Source organism: Podarcis erhardii (genome assembly GCF_964252035.2).
Source record: "Podarcis erhardii genome assembly, chromosome: 2".
NCBI lineage: Eukaryota > Metazoa > Chordata > Lepidosauria > Squamata > Lacertidae > Podarcis > Podarcis erhardii.
In genome coordinates this window covers 127,134,841-127,153,698 of record NC_138498.1, presented here as the reverse complement: position 1 = coordinate 127,153,698, position 18,858 = coordinate 127,134,841, and the positions used below count along the sequence as shown (strand labels likewise).

The 18,858-nt window shown below is 47.2% G+C and overlaps 1 protein-coding gene across 2 annotated transcripts; it reads right to left on the bottom strand.

The window, feature by feature from the left end:
• Nucleotides 1-853: 853 nt before the first annotated feature.
• LOC309334691 (uncharacterized protein) lies at nucleotides 854-17,306 on the bottom strand. Of its 2 annotated transcripts, none has more exons than XM_081849248.1 (4): nucleotides 17,204-17,306; nucleotides 14,822-14,947; nucleotides 9,390-9,563; nucleotides 854-3,362 (listed from the first exon to the last, which is right to left on the bottom strand). In XM_081849248.1, the coding sequence occupies exons 3-4, from the start codon at nucleotides 9,520-9,522 to the stop codon at nucleotides 1,942-1,944; spliced, it is 1,554 nt and encodes a 517-aa protein (XP_081705374.1). In that variant the 5' UTR covers nucleotides 9,523-9,563; nucleotides 14,822-14,947; nucleotides 17,204-17,306; the 3' UTR covers nucleotides 854-1,941. The 2 variants fall into 2 exon arrangements, with proteins under 2 accessions (XP_081705374.1, XP_081705375.1); XM_081849249.1 differs by having other exon boundaries at nucleotides 9,390-9,553.
• Nucleotides 17,307-18,858: the final 1,552 nt, after the last annotated feature.

Below are 18,858 nucleotides of genomic sequence, written 5' to 3'. Positions count from 1 at the left end.
TATGTTCTGTTATTTGGGATCTTTTGGTTTTATTCTTAAGTCCATTTATGTTCCACAAGAGCACTTTCAGATCCATCTCAATGTCCTCTTTTTTAGTCCCTTTACTCCTCTCCCTCTCCCTCCTCCTCCTTCTGCTTGTCATGTTTCCTCTAATTCTCCAAAGTTTTTTATTATTATTAACTTTTCATTAATACTTCTCCAATTGATACAATACCAAATCTCGTCACATTATAATACAAAAAATAAAACCATGTTCTGGCTGGCCAGGATAATTTGTTTGTTTGTTTCTTGTTCCTACTTTACTCTATCTTATTTCCAATATCATACCGATTTTAATGCTTCATTTTATCTTGACAGCCACTGGTATGCAACTTTCATCATATTTAACAGATCTATATGTAAATTTACATGCAAGATGAACATTTTGCTCTTCTTGTTGTCCATCAATTTTTTTCGGTGCAGTCCCTCCTCAGAAGGCCCTATTTCATTCCACTGTCTTACCTTCCAGGACTCTGGGCTGTCTTCCAGCTTTCCTTTGTTTAGTTAAAATTAAGACACATGTAATGTATTTTAATGAACTGATATTTTCCCAAACCGAAGAATCTTCTGTAGAATCCTCTACAATCCAAGCTTGCTCCCCCTGGGCCCTAAGATCAAAGATTCATCTTCACTTTATAAATCCACATACGACAAAAGTCCATGCAAGCAGATGTGGTTTCCTGTGTGAAATATTCCACAGTTGTAATGTGTCGGTTGTCTTCAGCCCCCTTTGAGAGGGACCCCTTTTTTTCTAATGTGCCTTCCTTTGCGCCGTTTTAGCATCCCCAGCCAAAAACATTTTTAATCATGTATTTCAACAAAGTCTCTCCATATCTTCAAACAAGCTGATACCTTGCCAATAATAATTAGAGCCCTCCACAAAGGACTGTGCCATTAAACATCAAATTCTCTAGTTTTTTATAAAGTTTCACTTGCATTCCATTTCATTAATTGACTCTTTCTCCATTAGGCTTGCCAAATCATGAAGTAGCTGTCAGTACTGCAGTGTTTCATTCTTTCATTGCCCAGTGTGACATTGTGCCTTTAATTGCCTAATTACCTAATGTATTGTTGTGTGAGAACGGGAGCGATTTCTATATCTCCTCCTCCTCCCCCCCTCTGGTCCTTGCATCTGGCTTTGCTGAAGGATACGGCTGCGTGAGTCAGCTCTTCGCTCTGTTGACTTCTTATTTTCTTGATGCTGCATTCCAGCCAGAGTCTGCCTCTGCTGTACTCTGCTACTGCGGGTGAAGTTCCTCACCATTCGGACAAGTGAGGGAGGGCGTTGGCCCAACAGCACTAAGTATCAAAAAAGATGAAACGCTCACCTCACATCTTCTGTAGCAGAGCGACAAAAGTCCATTCAAAGTCCGAATTCAAATCTTTGTTGAAAAACAGGAATGCTCCCGCTCATGGCATTGGCATCGGAGAGTGTCCAATTCTTGCAATGCTAAACACCCAGCGCCCCTGCCTCCACTGCAGCGAGCGGCAGATATCGGACGACGTGCGGGTGAAGGCACATCCGCTCCATCCCTGTGGGGTTCAACAGGGATAATTAGCCGCAGATCCACCTTGTTTAATTGCACGACTGGGGTCCGGTGTCCTGGGAAAGCAGCCAAACGCCATAGGCCATCACACCGGAAGTCTTCTCCAAAGTCTTTTTTATATTTTCTCTCTGATAGTAAGAGCTGACAGTGAAAAGGAACTCTCTCTGAAGGGGGTGGACCTTCATTGGGGGGTTTTAAGCAGAAGTTGGATGGTCATGGGTGCTTGAAATGAGATTTCTGGAGGGGGTTGGACTAGATTCTGAATCTATAATTCTATTCTTCACCCTGGTGTGAGATCTTAAATTGACTTTTGAACAAGTGAAATTTTATACACATTCCGTGTGCTGATATGCTTTCAACTCTGTATGAATTTGGTGGGCCATGAATGAATCTTTTCCCACATTCCAAACACTTTCTCTCTTGTATGGATTCTTTGATGGGAAGTGAGATGGGTCCTTTGACTGAAGCTCTTTCCACATTCCAAGCACTGATAGGGTTTCTCCCCTGTATGAATTCTTTGATGAGAAGTGAGATTCCCCTCGTGACTGAAGCGCTTCCCACATTCTGAGCACTGATAGGGTTTCTCCCCTGTATGAATTCTGTGATGGGAAGAGAGTGCGCCACTTTGACTGAAGCTCTTTCCGCATTCCAAGCACTGATAGGGTTTCTCACCTGTATGAATTCTTTGATGGGAAGTGAGCTTATAGCCCTCCCGGAAGCTTTTCCCACAATCGAAGCACATGTAGGGTTTCTCCCCTGTATGAATTCTTTGATGGGAAGTGAGATCACAACTCAGACGAAAGCTCTTTCCACATTCCAAGCAGTGATACGGTTTCTCTCCTGTATGAATTCTTTGATGGGAAGTGAGACTATCCTTCCGACTGAAGCCCTTTCCACATTCCAAGCACTGATAGGGTTTCTCCCCTGTATGAATTCTTTGATGATAAGTGAGATTCCCCTCATGACGGAAGCGCTTCCCGCATTCTGAGCACTGATAGGGTTTCTCCCCTGTATGAATTCTGTAATGGGAAGAGAGTGCGCCACTTTGACTGAAGCTCTTTCCGCATTCCAAGCACTGATAGGGTTTCTCACCTGTATGAATTCTTTGATGGGAAGTGAGCTTGTGGCCGTCCCGGAAGCTTTTCCCACAATCGAAGCACATATAGGGTTTCTCCCCTGTATGAATTCTTTGATGGGAAGTCAGATCACCATTCCGACGAAAGCACTTTCCACATTCCAAGCACTGATAGGGTTTTTCCCCTGTGTGAACTCTTTGATGGGAAGTCAGATCACCACTCAAACGAAATCTCTTTCCACATTCAAAGCACTGATAGGGTTTCTCTCCTGTATGAATTCTTTGATGGGAAGCCAGATGACCACTCAGACGAAAACTTTTTCCACATTCGAAGCACTGATAGGGTTTCTCCCCTGTATGAACTCTTTGATGGGAAGTGAGATGTGCACTTTGACTAAAGCTCTTTCCACATTCGAAGCACTGATAAGGTTTCTCCCCAGTATGAACTCTTTGATGCAAAGTGAGATTACCCTTCTGATTGAAGCTCTTTCCACATTCTCTGCACTGATACAATTTCTCCCTACTCTGTGTTATTTCGTGTGAAGTGAGGTTATTCCTTTGAACAAAGCTCTTTCTTTGATGGGAGGTGAACTGGGATCTCTGACGGATCTTCTCTACACACTCTGAATATTTATATGCGTTCTCCGCTATGTGGATTCTGTTGTGGTCTCCCTTGTTCTTCCCTTCCAGTTCATCACCATCTGCAATGAAGAGAGATGCTAATTAGAGTCTCAGGAGGAAATGGGATCTCCAGATTATTGAACAATGTTAATGAATGCTTGTGACAGAGGAAGAACTGAAGAGAATGAGATGTGAGGCCGTCCAATAGTTTTCACTGTTTTTGTTTCCTGGTATTAACTGAGATATTGCTTGGCTTTTATCTGGGATGGATATTTTTGTGGCTCAATCATGGAATCCACTCCATCTCCAATCACAACATGTTATGATCCAACAGGGATCCTTACTGAGAGAGTCCATGATCCCACGATTCTCCTCCTTGACTTCTCCTGGGTGAGTGCCTGAGGGCCCTGCTCTTGCCACTAACCACCTGGCCCGGGGCGGGGCCTGAAGCCTCAAAAGGACTGCTCTGATGCCCAGGAGGACTCTCCTGGGTGAGTGCCTGAGGGCCCTGCTCTTGCCACTAACCACCTGGCCCGGGGCGGGGCCTGAAGCCTCAAAAGGACTGCTCTGCTGCCCAGGAGGACTCCCCTGTGTGAGTGCCTGAGGGCCCTGCTCTTGCCACTCACCACCTGGCCCGGGGCGGGGCCTGACAGGCCTCACAACTATGGTTGCTGTTACTGCTGCTGCTGTCCAGAGTTCTTTTTAAAATGTTTTAAAATTTTTCTTTTGAATTTTTTTTTTATGTGGGGGGTGGGGGTGCGGTGGGGTGGATGTTTGGTTGGGCCTGGGAATTTGTTTGATTTAGGTGTTTTTGTAATTTTTACAGGTTTTTTTGTATTGTTTTATTGTTTTATTTTTTAAAAGGTTTTATTTTGTTCTTAAGGGGAGGGGTCAGGGCTGCCGGGGAGTGGGTCCCAGCCAACAAAATAGCTGGGGCATGTTCCACAGGGGGGGATGCACTGGGATAACCGATCTCAGTGATCACGGGTAGGAGGAGGAGTTACGCTAAGACCAGACCATGTTGTTATAGAGGAGGCAGGTTTAGTCGTTGTTTGAGGACTATCCCTGCCTCCGGGTCTGGTCCTGACTGGATGGATACTAGAATCAGCAAGGGATACCCACATGACCTGAAGGTGCTGCTGTGCAATGCCAGGTCAATGATTCATAAAACCACTGCCATCCATGACTTGATCATGGATGGAGGACTTGACCTGGCATGTGTAACAGAGACTTGGTTGGATGAAGCAGATGGGCCTGTCCTTGCCGCTGCTTGTCCACCAGGTTTCTCTTATGCACAGCAACCCAGGCCTTGTGGGTGGGGAGGGGGGTTTGCAGTGATTTTTAGGAAGTCATTAGTCTGCACCAGGCGTCCTATTGGGAAGACTCAGTTCTCTGAGTGCATGTTCTGGAAGTTGGGCAATAGGGGCAGTACAGGATTCCTTTTGGTGTACTGACCTCCCCGCTGCACCAAGGATTCCCTGCCCGAGCTGCTTCAGGTCGTGGCGGATGTTCTCCTGGAGACACCTAGCTTGGTTGTCCTAGGGGATTTTAATATCCATGCCGACACAACCTTACAAGGGGCCGCTCGGGACTTCGTGGAAAGCATGGCCTCCATGGGGCTGTCCCTGAATAAGTCTGGCCCAACCCATAGCCACGGACATGCCTTGGACCTGGTGTTTACCTCTATGGATGTTGGTGATCTGACACTAAGTAAAAGCGAAACAAAAGAAGTGCCATGGTCAGATCACTTCCTGGTGCAACTGGACTTCTCCGCGACCCTTCCTCTCTGCAGTGAAGTGGGACCGATTCAGGTGGTCCGCCCCCGCCACTTAATGGATCCAAATGGTTTCCAGAGAATGGTAGGGGATGTTTTATCCCATGTTGATGGCCTTTCAGCTGATTCCCTGCTGGCCCGCTGGAATGTGGAGTTAACCAGGGCTATTGACTGTTTGGCTCCGAAGTGCCCTCTCCGACTGCATGGAGCCTGGACAGCCCCGTGGTTTTCCACGGATCTGAGGGCAATGAAACAATTGTTGAGACGGCTAGAGCGCTGGTGGCGGATAACTCATTCTGAAGCTGACCGGACACAGGTTAGAGATCAATGTCGAGCCTACCAAGTGGCCGTAGCGACGGCGAAGGAGACTTTCTTCACCGCCTCTATTGAATCTGCAGAAAACAGCAGCAGGAGACTTTTTCAGATGGTTCACAATTTAGCAGAACCACCTGTTACATCGGGGCCCAGCAAGGGCCACATGATCTCCTGCAATGATTTTGCAAAGTTTTTTTGCAGATAAAGTCGCTCAGATTTGGGAAGAGGTAGACACCACCATGGGAGCAGGGCCGGAGCGGGAGAGTGCTAGAGTCCTGTCTAGTCCAATTGTGTGGGATCAATTCCAATCTGTTACCTCCGAGGATGTGGACAGGCTGCTTGGACGAGTGAAACCAACCACCTGTCTCCTTGATCCTTGCCCATCCTGGCTTATAAAAGCTAGCCGGGAAGGACTGGGTGATGGGCTTCGTGGGGTGGTGAATGCTTCCCTCCGTGAGGGAGCCTTCCAAGACCCGCTGAAAGAGGCAGTTATTAAACCGCTTCTTAAAAAACCATCTTTAGATGCGGCCACAATGGCCAATTATCGCTGTCAGGGGTTCAGGGAGAGAGGCGCAGATGAGGGAGGAGACAGAGAGCGAGGGGGAAGGATTCCAGGGTGACGAGGAAGAGGACGACAATGACCCAAGATTGTCCATGAGTCCGTCCAGTGAATCGGAGGACTCCCAAAAGGGAGCCCCTCTGGTCAAGCCAAGGGGAGCTAGACGGGGAAGCAGTCAGGAGCAGGGAAACGAAGGGGGAACCCCCAGTGGGAGTTGGAGATCGGGACCGGCTGCTCCGCCGGAGCGGAGTGAAGGGGGTGGAGTGACCAGTGTGTCAGAAGGAGCAGAACAGGAAGCAGAGAGGGGAAGGAGATCAGGGCAAGACGTCCTGCCGGAAGGGGCGGAAAGTAGTACCGAGAGCAGTGTAACTGTCGAAGGGAAGGTCAGGAGGAACGTACGCGCGCCAAGTTCAAAATGGGAGGCGCGCGGAAGTGAAGAGAGTCCTGGGGAGGAGCCTGGTCCCAAAGCCCGAAGGAGGGGGGAGGAGGCGCCAGAGGATTCAGCCTCTGGGGAGTCCCGAAGGGAGAGAACACAGGGGGGCAGAAAGACCCTGCGGAAAAGGAAAGAGAGGAAGAGGTGGACCAGTACAAGCCTCTTAAACTGGTGTAGAGGCGGGACTGACTCAGAGGGGACTTCAGCGGTCTAAGCGTAACAGACGTAGAGTCACGGAGCTCGGCTGTGAAGCTAAGAATGTTCTTCAATAAAAACTTTTGTACATAAGCCGGACTGGACTTTGGTCTCTTGTGAGCTGGGACCACGGGTGACTCTGACAATCGCCCAGTCTCAAACCTTCCATTCTTGCGCAAGGTGATTGAGCGAGTGGTTGCTGAACAACTCCAGGCATGCCTGGAAGAAGCGGACCATTTGGATCCCTTCCAGTCGGGATTCAGGCCTCATCATGGGACTGAAACTGCCTTCGTCGCACTGGTTGATGATCTCCGGCGGGCTAGGGACAAAGGTGAGAGCTGTTTCCTAGTTCTGCTGGATCTCTCAGCGGCGTTTGATACCATCGACCATGACATCCTTCTGGACCGTCTTGAGGGGCTGGGAGCTGGGGGCACTGTCATACAGTGGTTCCGCTCCTTCCTCCTGGGCCGTGTTCAGAAAGTGGTGGTGGGGGAGGAGTGTTCAGACCCCTGGCCGCTCACTTGTGGGGTGCCTCAGGGTTCTGTCCTCTCCCCCATGCTTTTCAACATCTACATGCAGCCGCTGGGAGAGATCATCAGGGGGTTTGGGCTGGGTGTTCATCAGTATGCGGATGATACCCAGCTCTACCTCTCTTTTAAATCAGTGAATCACCAGTGAAGGCGGTGAAGGTCCTGTGTGAGTGTCTGGAGGCGGTTGGAGGATGGATGGCGGCTAACAGATTGAGGTTGAACCATGACAAGACAGAAGTACTGTTTTTGGGGGACAGGAGGCGGGCAGGTGTGGAGGACTCCCTGGTCCTGAATGGGGTAACTTTGCCCCTGAATGACCAGGTGTGCAGCCTGGGAGTCATTTTGGACTCACAGCTGTCCATGGAGGCACAGGTCAAATCTGTGTCCAGGGCAGCTGTTTACCAGCTCCATCTGGTACGTAGGCTGAGACCCTCCCTGCCCATGTACTGTCTCGCCAGAGTGGTGCACGCTCTGGTTATCTCCCGCTTGGACTACTGCAATGTGCTCTACGTGGGGCTACCTCTGAAGGTGACTCAGAAACTACAACTAATCCAGAATGCGGCGGCTAGACTGGTGACTGGGAGCGGCCACCGAGACCATATAACACCGGTCTTGAAAGACCTACATTGGCTCCCAGTACATTTCCAAGCACAATTCAAAGTGTTGGTGCTGACCTTGAAAGCCCTAAATGGCCTCGGTCCAGTATATCTGAAGGAGTGTCTCCACCCCCATCGTTCTACCCGGACACTGAGGTCCAGCACCGAGGGCCTTCTGGTGGTTCCCCCACTGCGAGAAGCTAAGTTACAGGGAACCAGGCAGAGGGCCTTCTCGGTAGTGGCGCCCTCCCTGTGGGATGCCCTCCCACCAGATGTAAAAGAGGACAACAACTACCAGACTTTAAGAAGACATCGGAAGGCGGCCCTGTTTAGGGAGGCTTTTAATGTTTGATGTAGTACAGTATGTTTTTTTATTTTATTTTTTTGGAAGCTGCCCAGAGTCGCTGGGGAAGCCCAGCCAGATGGGGGGGTATAAATAATAAATTATTATTATTATTATTATTATTATTATTATTATTATTATTATCATCATTATTATTCTTTATGCTGAGCTCTCTGGTCAGGATCCAGCAACGTCCACGCCTCTTCTGTGAAACAACAGCAACATCTTCACCTGAACACTCCCCATCAGAAGTTATCTCAATCTGGTTGGTCTAAATTTAAATTTATATGTAAATCTCTTCACTTTGAACCCCCTCCCTCCCATTTTCATGATGAGACCAACTCTGTATTGTTTCATTGGTAACAGTAGAGGAAAAATGACTATTACTCACTTAATCTAAGCACAACGGCCACAATAGCGTCAGTCTAGGCATTTGGCTCTGTGATGTTGAATGTTCTCTGTTCTCTCCTGTTTCCCCTTTTTTTGTTCCAGTTGAAAGAAATTCATGAACCCAGAACTCATACACTGACCCCTAATGATGAACTATATGTTATAGATATTCCGGCAAATTTATTCTGCTATTTTACATAGAAATGACATGAGAAGACCTGATCCTGCTTTGCAGAGAGGAACCTGATCCTGCTTTGCAGATTGAATGCAGATGAGGCCTCCATGTATTATTCTTTTCTTTTTGGAATAACTTTTTATTTGCTTTTATAAACAAGGAACATAGGAATACTAAAACATGTAGACCAAATGTTCCTTGTTTATAAAAGCAAATAAAAAGTTATTCCAAAAAGAAAAGAATAATACATGGAGGCCTCATCTGCATTCAATCTGCAAAGCAGGATCAGGTTCCTTTCAAGACTCATGGCTTCTAGTACTGCGTGAAGGGGCGGAGGGAAGTTTGAGGATGGAGAAAAGAATAATATGATGGATTGAGGAAATAGAAATGTAAATGTATGGGGGGGATGGGGAGGAAATGGTGTTGGCTTTGGTACATCTGTATTGTAATACAATATGTGAAAACCAATTTTTTTAAAAAAAGAGTCGTGGGTTCTAGTGCTGCGCGACGGATCAGTGTTGGACATTGGTAAGGCATTCAGATCACAGAACTGATTTTAGACCTTTTGAGCTGCCAATACATCACGGTGACTGGGGAGCTGTGATCTACTCCTAGCTCAAATTGCCTGCAGATGACAAAGGAGCAGGCAGGCAGGCAGGTGGGGGAGCCCGAAAAGGTGCCCCCCTTCTCCATCTCCATCCGCCTGCCTGCCTCCCCCCACCCCCTAACTGAGCAAGCCCCAATTCCTCTCTGGCTCCATCCATCCAGGTCCCCATCTCCCCTCCCCTGGGACTCACCAGATCTCTCGGAGGTCCCTGGGAGGGAACTCTCAGAGGTTGTGGGGAGGGATGCGGGAAACAGCCAGACCAGGTCATGCGTCCATCTTCCCTCTTCCATCTCCTCTAGCTTGACAGGATCCGTCTCACTCATCCTTCCTGAAGAGTCAAGGAGCCAAAAGAAGCTGGAGGGTCCTGGGAGAGAGGAAGAAGCAAAGGGAGCCTCAGAGGCCCTGCAGGGATTCTCCTGCCCTAGATATTCTCCTGCCCCTGGAGAAGCACAAATGGGGCAGCCCCTCCCCCACAGAAGCCCCATTTCTAATCATCTCCAGTGCTTGCAGTTTCCCCTGTTTGCTCCTCACTTCGTAAGGCTGACATGTTCTGCACAGTAGTGACCTGAGGGTAGATCCCATTGAATTCAATGGTGCTTATGGACAGAACTTGGTGCCAAAACCAGTCACCATCCTGTCCCCAAGCCTTGGCCGATCATCAAAACTAAACTCCATTTCCTTCCATAGCAATACAGTGAAAGTTTGAGGCTTTAATCCATTTCAATTTTATCACATAGTTTGCTTTTCTGTTGTAATCCATAAATATAATCCCATTCTCTTTTATCTCCTCTTGCTTTTTATCAGTTTGTTAGCATTCGAGGTGTGTGTGCTTCCGAATCATTTATGTTACAAACATGATATATATATATATAAAGAAAGAGTATAGGCTCCCCCTCCCCAACAACACACATTTTCCTTTCCAGTTCAAATTGTTTCGGCTTTCTATCTGTCTAAATTTAGCGATTTATTATCTTGTTCCATCTGTTCCAGCACGCAGCTTTAATTGAGGACAATTACCCTCAAATCATCTGTTTATTCTTTGCTAACGATCTCTGCTATCGTGGGAGCGGCATCCATTAAGGGAGACCGGAACCAGAAGCCTCAAAAGCCCCATTTCTAAACAATTCCAGTGATTCCAATTTCAGCTCTTTGCTCCTCACCCCACTTTGTAAGGCTGGCATGGTCTGTACAGTAGTGACCTGAGAGTAGATCCCATTGAACTCATTGGGGCTTATGGACAGAACTTGGTGCCAAAACGAGTTACCATCCTGTCCCTAAGCCTGAAAACTGCAACCCCAGAGCATGGGCAGAAAACAGACGAGTAGCTAATACATGTAAGTGGCCCCATGCTTGGTGCTTTCGATGGAGAGTCCTGTTGACGCTCTTTGAGCTCTCTCATTGAAAGCCAGGCAGATGTGGCCATATTTGCCTCTTGCATGGGGACCAAATCTTCGGGGAAAGAGGGTTCGTTCTGGTGGGCTGGATCTGGAGCACAAAGGGTCAGGTTTTGCTTGCATGAGCCCTTGTGTTCCTTCTTCAAACTTATTAGGCAGGAATGTCAGAGGTCAAATCTGGAGAATATTTCATTCTGGGCTTCTTATGGCAGAGCACAGAAGACATGCAATCAATTCTTTTCAGTTCTGTCAAGTAGGTCCTTCCCACAGCTGTCTGAGTTATGGGGTTCCTTGGGGTCCAGATCAGCTGACTAGTCAGGATTGTCACCTGCAGAGTATATGTCAACTAAAGGATAATAGTCTGCCTTGAATTGAGGAGTTTTTGGAGGTGTTGCTGAATGTGGAAGCAGAGGAGCTGGTGATGCCACATTTTGGAATAATATTGAGACTAATACACCACTCCTCCATAGATATTCTCTGCGCTTATACACTATATTCACAGACTTTGCGCTCCTCTTGTGAGAAGATACTAGGGTAGCTTGAGAGAAGTAGCTGAAACTAGGATTCCAGAAGGAGAGGTCAAAGCTAGAAACAGAATTGTTAGAACCCAATACTAAGAATTTGTCTAGAATGTACAATCTGCTGCTAAAATGGAACACACAGGATGAAACGGTCAAATCAGCTATGATTAAGTGGGCACAAGACATTGGTCATGATATTATGTTTGCTGACTGGGAGCAGTTATGGACCACAGGTATTAAATTCACGGCATGTAGTGCCTTAAAAGAGAATATAATGAAAATGATCTATAGGTGGTACATGACCCCAGTCAAGCTTGCAAAGATATATCATTTGCCCAATAACAACTGTTGGAAGTGTAATGAATGCGAAGGAACTTTTTATCATCTTTGGTGGACCTGCCCGAAGATTAAGGCCTACTGGGAAATGATCTATAATGAAATTAAGAAAATCCTTAAGTGGACATTTGCAAAGAAACCGGAGGCTTTTCTCTTGGGCATGGTAGGCCAAATGATTCCAAAGAAAGATAGAACATTTTTCATGTATGCAACAACAGCAGCAAGAATTCTTTTGGCAAAGTATTGGAAGACTAAAGAACTACCTACTCTGGAAGAATGGCAGACCAAGGTGACTGAATTTATGGGACTGGCAGAGATGACCGGCAGAATTCGTGACCAGAGGAGAGAGACAGTGGAAGAGGATTGGAAAAAATTTAAAATTTATCTTTAAAATTGTTGTAAAATTTCGGAATGTTAAGATGTCAAGGGATTTGATATAAAGAATTACAGCTGTAAAAATTTAAGCTTAAGAAAATTTTAAAGAGAATTAAATATAAAAATGGATGAAGGATTGCTAAAAAATTTTAAAACAAGGATGCAGTGAAGGGGAGGTATGGGGAAGTCGTGTAAAAAAAAAAAAAGAAAATTGCAAAACAGGTAGTTTCTCGTTAAAATCCATATATTCAAATTTTTCATCCATCCCTAGTGCAAGCCCCACCTGCCACCTTTGGGTAGCAAAGGAGTTGGATCCAGAAAATATATTTGAATTTTATGAAGCCACCTGCCTTCTTAGCCATTTTCTTGGTATGGGTTTATAATGGCTGTTTTAATTGTTACCTTTCTTTTATCTGCTCCCGCTTTTTGTATTGTTATGCTAAACTGTGTGTTTGTAACGTCCCTTGGAATAAGCACTAATGAAAGGTGGAGTTGATTTTTCTCTCTGAAATAAATAAATATAAAAAAAAGAGAGAGAAGTAGCTTATTTTGAGACAGAACCCATTTCCAATTCTTGATTATCAAAACCCTCTCCCTGGTTTGGTTTTGGCTTCTGACCGGACAGCAGAGCATTTGATAACCTTGCATATCGTTTCATATTGATATAAGGATCTGGTGTGCAAATTCCAGTACAGTGGTACCTCGGGTTACATATTATTCAGGTTATATACGCTTCAGTTTACAGACTCCGCTAACCTAGAAATAGTACCTCGGGTTAAGAACTTTGCTTCAGGATGAGAACAGAAATCATGCTCCGGCGGGACGGCAGCAGCAGGAGGCCCCATTAGCTAAAGTGGTGCTTCAGGTTAAGAAAAGTGTCAGGTTAAGAACGGAGCTCTGGAACGAATTAAGTACTTAACCCAAGGTACCACTGTACAGTACAAGCTTCTTAAGTGTTCTGTCTGGACCCAGAGCATGAGCTACTCTTAAGTAAGTTAAAAGGTATTTTTAAGTCAACTTTTTAATATGGCACTATTTTAATTTTTTTAACATTTTTGCTCTTCTTTGTACTTATAGACTTCCTTTTGCCATGTGGACGAATTAAACCTCCCTTATTGATCTATTTCTAATGGTAGGGAAAGAGATATTGTTGTATTATCCGGTTCCACACTCTCTGCCAGACTTTATTCCAGAAGGTTTTACAAGTACCTATCAGGATGGTAAGAATTTTATTAGTGTCAGCCAAAAAGGATTTTATGCATTCTATGTCCCTCGTTAGTAGTCCCTCGTCACCCAGTGACGGATAATTCCTCATTTGCACCAGAGGCTTGGGACAAGGAGTCTTTTAGCCTTCTATTAGCATTTCCTGAGGATAGTTCTGAATTTTTCTTTCAGATTAGTTCCTCTACCGGTTTAGCCTGAATTTGGCCTTGAGTCACTTGAGCTCCTGGTCTCAGTGCCAGAGATGACTTAGCAGTTGAGCTGCCTGGGCCCCAAACCTCTTTCTGCTCATCCTTAGAGCTGCTGAGAGATCCTATAAGGTCAGTAATAGGATCTGGCTCCCGCTGTTTCTTAGCCACCTCCTCGTTTTCCTTATTCACGTAAAATGGAGTAATTTCTGCTTGTGCTTTCTTAGAGAGACTCTCTTTGGAGGAGGGTCTGTGGCACTTGGGGAGAGAACATTAATTTTGTAACTACTCTGGGTCAACACTGTCTTTCCCCTTAATTCCTCATCAAGTTTCCCGATACCAGAAATACCATATGCCTTATACCATTTTCTAAAATTCTGTGATTATCCTTGCTGTGATTTATTGAATGGAAACTGATTTTTTTCCAAACCCTCCCCTGTATGAAGTATCTCATGGGAACTGTGGGTGGAGCTGCGAAGGAAGCTTTTCCCCCATTTCAAGCACTTATTTCTTAGAATAGAATCATAGAATCATAGAATCATAGAATCATAGAGTTGGAAGAGACCACAAGGGCCATCGAGTCCAACCCCCTGCCAAGCAGGAAACACCATCAGAGCACTCCTGACATATGGTTGTCAAGCCTCTGCTTAAAGACCTCCAAAGAAGGAGACTCCACCACACTCCTTGGCAGCAAATTCCACTGTTGAACAGCTCTTACTGTCAGGAAGTTCTTCCTAATGTTTAGGTGGAATCTTCTTTCTTGTAGTTTGGAACCATTGCTCCGTGTCCGCTTCTTCCCCCGTTAGTTCTTTCATGTGAAGTGAGGCTCTCCTTGTGAACGAAGAGCTTTCCTTGATGGGAAGTGGACTGGGAGCTCCGACTAAAGTTCTCTCCACACTCTGAATATTTATATGGTTTCTCCATTGTGTGGATTCTCTTGGTTGTCTCCCTTCTTCTTCCTCTCCAATTCACCACCTACAATCTACTGTTATATGGCAGTATTAGTATTATTATGTTTAGGCTGAGGAAGAAATTGAGCCTGAAATGATTGAACAATGCAAATGACTGCTTGTGAAAGAGGAAGAATGGAAATGAATTACTGCCTTTGTATCTGAAGTGTGTATCTGAAGAAGTGTGCATGCACACGAAAGTTCATACCAAGAACTGACTTAGTTGGTCTTTAAGGTGCTACTGGAAGGAATTTGTTTTGTTTTGCCTTTTTTGAGAAAATCTGCTCCAACTCCAAGCTCAGTCATTTCTTTGCTCAACCCAAAACAGACAGATGCAGAAAGGGAAACAGAAAATTTGACAGGATGTACCTCCACGCCCCTGAGATCTCTGAAGCCTACATGGAAGAAGGCCTGGGCAGCTGAGACCAGCCTCATCCTGGTTGGAAAAGGCAGGACTGGTGGAAGAATATTCCCAGACAGAACAGGAGATGCATCTCCTATGGAGAGTTGTGGGTGTGTTAACATCTCAGATGCTGCAGGTGGCGCTATGGGGCTCCCTCAAAATAGAGGAGGTTTGTCCTTCAGAGATCTGTATGGAATTTCAAAACTGATCTCATGATCCAGCAGGGAGCCTTACCAGAGAGGCCACGATCCCAGGATTCTCCTCCTTGACTTCCTTCTGCAGAGCTCTCTGGTCAGGATCCAGCAAAGCCCAGTCCTCCTCTGTGAAAGGAAGAGCTACGTCTTCAAAGCCCACTGGACCCTAAGGGGAAAAGGGAGAAGAAAGATGATATTTTTCTACACATTGCTCTGTTCTTTTCTGCCTCTTAATAGCTGCATTGTTTTAATACTATTCTTTTCTTGCATGCTTATTTCAGTATCTTAATGGAGGTTTTATGTACTGAGTTGAATAGGATCCAAACTGCAGCAGTCTGATTGGTCCTAGAAGAATAGGATTCAGAATGCAGCAGTCTGATTGGTCCTAGAACAATAGGATTCAGAATGCAGCAGTCTGATTGGTCCTAGAACAGTAGAATTCAGAATGCAGCAGTCTGATTGGTCCTAGAACAATGCAGCAGTATGATTGGTTGGCAGGAACCACCCAATCTTGCTCCAGATATAAGTGAATCCAGAACCTGATTGGCTTACAGTAGAATTCCAGAATTAGCCAATCATGTGCAGCCCATTGTGTCAATAATGTATATAAAGCAGATACTTTGAGGGGACTTTCATTCATTCCTCCTCACCACTATGAGCTGAATAAAGAGCATGAAATCACTTTGCGACTCTGAGTCTATTTCACTGGCAACGAAGGTTGGATCCTGCTGAGCTGACTGCCACACACAGCACCGCAGCACCGCCACCTCCCGCACCGCTGCCTCGCACTGTGTATCCAGGCTTCAGCTCCGGGACACAAGGAACTCAGAATGGCAACTGACAGCAGCTTCTCGCGGTTCAACCCAGCATCTGGAGACTGGGAAGCGGGGAAAATGTCTACTAGGAGTGCCTCAGGTGGACTTTCTGGGATTTATGGTGGACGCAGAAGGGGTCCACCCGACTGGGGACAAGGTACGGGCCATTTGTGATGCCCCAGCGCCCAAGAGCAAGACTGAACTTCCGGCCTTCTTGGGACTATTGAACTTTTACCGTTCCTTCCTTCCCCACAAGGCGGCAGTAGCGGAGCCCCTACACAGACTCCTGGACAAGCGGGCCCCTTGGGTGTGGGGCCAGCGCCAGGAGGCTGCATTCCAGGCAGTCAAGGACTTGCTTGTCTCAAACTCGGTCTTGGCACACTTCAACGAGAGGCTGCCAGTGGTGCTAGCATGCGACGCCTCGCCCTATGGCATTGGCACTGTCCTGGGACACCAACTCCCAGATGGAAGAGAGGTACCGGTAGCATACTTTTCCCAGACACTCAACGCAACCGAGCGGAACTACTCGCAAATAGATGAGGAGGGGCTGGCAATTGTGAAGGGAGTAAAAAAATTCCATGATTTCTTGTACGGGCGGCCCTTCACCGTGGTGACTGACCACAAGCCGTTGCTGGGCTTGTTTGCCCCCGAAAAGCAGACCCCCAAAGTGCTCTCTCCTCGCGTCCTCAGGTGGTCAGTTTTCCTTGCCAGCTACCAGTACACACTGATTCACCGCCCGGGGAAGGCGATGGGCCATGCGGACGCCCTCAGCAGGCTACCACTACCGGAAACAGGCCCCGACCCAGCACCTGCACAAGAGGTTATGAGCCTGGAGCTGCTTCCTGACCGCCCCATTCAGGCACAAGAAGTCGCACACCATTCCAAGAAAGATAGGGTCATCTCCCGGGTCCTGGACTGGGTGTGGAGGGGATGGCCCAGCAGGAGCCCTGGGCCAGAATTTGCTGGCTACACAACCTGCAAACATGAACTGTCGGCCCACAAGGGGTGCCTGTTAGGCAACTTTGTTGTGTATTTTAATGATGGGTCTTAATCCTTGTATAAATGTGGCCAGCATGACTAAGCCACTTCTGGCCAACCAGAGCAGCGCATGGAAACGCCATTTACCTTCCCGCCGGAGTGGTACCTATTTATCTACTTGCATCTGACGCGCTTTTGAACTGCTAGGTGGGCAGGAGCTGGGAACAAGCAACGGGAGCTCACCGCGTCATTGCGGGGATTCGAACCCCCGACCTTCTGATCGGCAAGCCCAAGAGGCTCAGTGGTTTAACCCACAGCGCCCCCCGCATCCCATTCCACATCATCATAATCCCTAAATCTGAAGGGGGTTTCTTTTCCTGCCCAGTTTCCCTTGACCCCAAGCCCCCTCCCCAAAATGAAGGCAGCCTCTGGATCCCAAGGAAGAGCAGAGCTGCAGACCTCCTGCGATCTTGGCAGAGAGGACAAGGGAGGACCCTCTGCTCCCTGACTTGGGGGTCTGCCCCCCCCCCTCTGTATGATCTGAGCAGGGACCCCCACGCCCCCTCCCTGCCCCCCTGGGACCCCCTTCTCCCCATTGCACCCTCAGAGGGAGGAAAGAGGGGACTCACCGGATTCCAGGAGGGGCTTTTGCAAAGGAGAGAAGAAAGCAGGAAGGGAGGGGGGAGGGAGGGAGGGAATTGAGCGATGGAGGACCTTCCCCCCTTCACTTCCCATCCTCTCTAGGAATCCAGCTCTGCTCCTCTTAACCCTTGCCGAGCCTGCCCTCCCCGCCCCCATTGGCCCCAAGGAGCCCAGATCTAGGTCTGAGCAAGTGCCTTGGGCAGCTGAATAGGGAGATCCCAAACCCTGGAGGACCCTGCTCTCCTCTTGCTTTCCATTTGGGACGTGGCAAACATTGATCCGGGGAAGAGTTCAATCTGGACCATCCTGGACATTTATTTGTTCATTTCAGAGATCCGGGGATGATGGGCTCTATTTTGCTGTCACCATCTGCAGCGATCCTGGAGCCCAAGAAAGCAAAATCTCTCACTGCCTCCATCTCTTCCCCTTCTAGTTGCCAGGAGGTGATGGGACCAGTGGCCAGGATCTTCGTTTTTTTGGTGCTGAGCTTCAGACCATATTTTGCGCTCTCCTCTGTCACCCTCAGTAAAAGGTTCTTTAATTCCTCCCCACTTTCTGCCATCAAGGTTGTGTCATCTGCATATCTGAGGTTGTTGATATTTCTTCCGGCCATCTTAATTCCGGCTTCGGATTCATCCAGCCCAGCCTTTCGCATGATGAATTCTGCATATAAGTTAAATAAGCAGGGAGACAAAATACAGCCTCGCCGCACTCCTTTCCCAATTTTGAACCAATCAGTTGTTCCATATCCAGTTGTAACTGTAGCTTCTTGTCCCACATAGAGATTTCTCAGGAGACAGATGAGGTGATCAGGCACTCCCATTTCCCAACCCCCCTAACCGTTATATAATGGCATCCCGGTTACATGTATTCCCCTTTTCCCAAAAGTTGCTCCAAGAAGTTTTCCTCAGTGTTTGACCCACGTTGAGCCTGGAGTGTCCTAGGGAACCTTCTGCCACTGGAGAGTCAGGCTCAGGTGCCTTCTCCTGGCAGCTCATTCAGAAGAACCCCTGAAGCTGAGGCTCTTTTGGGACAAGGGGAATACATATAACTGGGATGCCATTAAATAATGGGAAGGGTGTTGGAGGGAAGGGTCTCCAGCCAGCCTGCCCCTTATTTTGAATTGGGGGGGGGGATGAGGGGCTAAGAAAAGCCCTCCCTGAAAACCAAGCGGGGGGGGGATGTGAGCAGGTGGAGGTGCTGATTTCTTCGTATTTGAGAGTTGCTGCTTCTCAAAATGGTGCTTTTAAAGTGGGGAGGGGGTTGGAGGTGGCGTTGAGCTTGACTTAGAATCATAGAATCATAGAATCATCGAGTTGGAAGAGACCACAAGGGCCATCGCGTCCAACCCCCTGCCAAGCAGGAAACACCATCAGAGCACTCCTGACATATGGTTGTCAAGCCTCTGCTTAAAGACCTCCAAAGAAGGAGACTCCACCACACTCCTTGGCAGCAAATTCCACTGTCCAACAGATCTTACTGTCAGGAAGTTCTTCCTAATGTTTAGGTGGAATCTTCTTTCTTGTAGTTTGGATCCATTGCTCCATGTCCGCTTCTCTGGAGCAGCAGAAAACAACCTTTCTCCCTCCTCTATGTGACATCCTTTTATATATTTGAACATGCCTATCATATCACCCCTTAA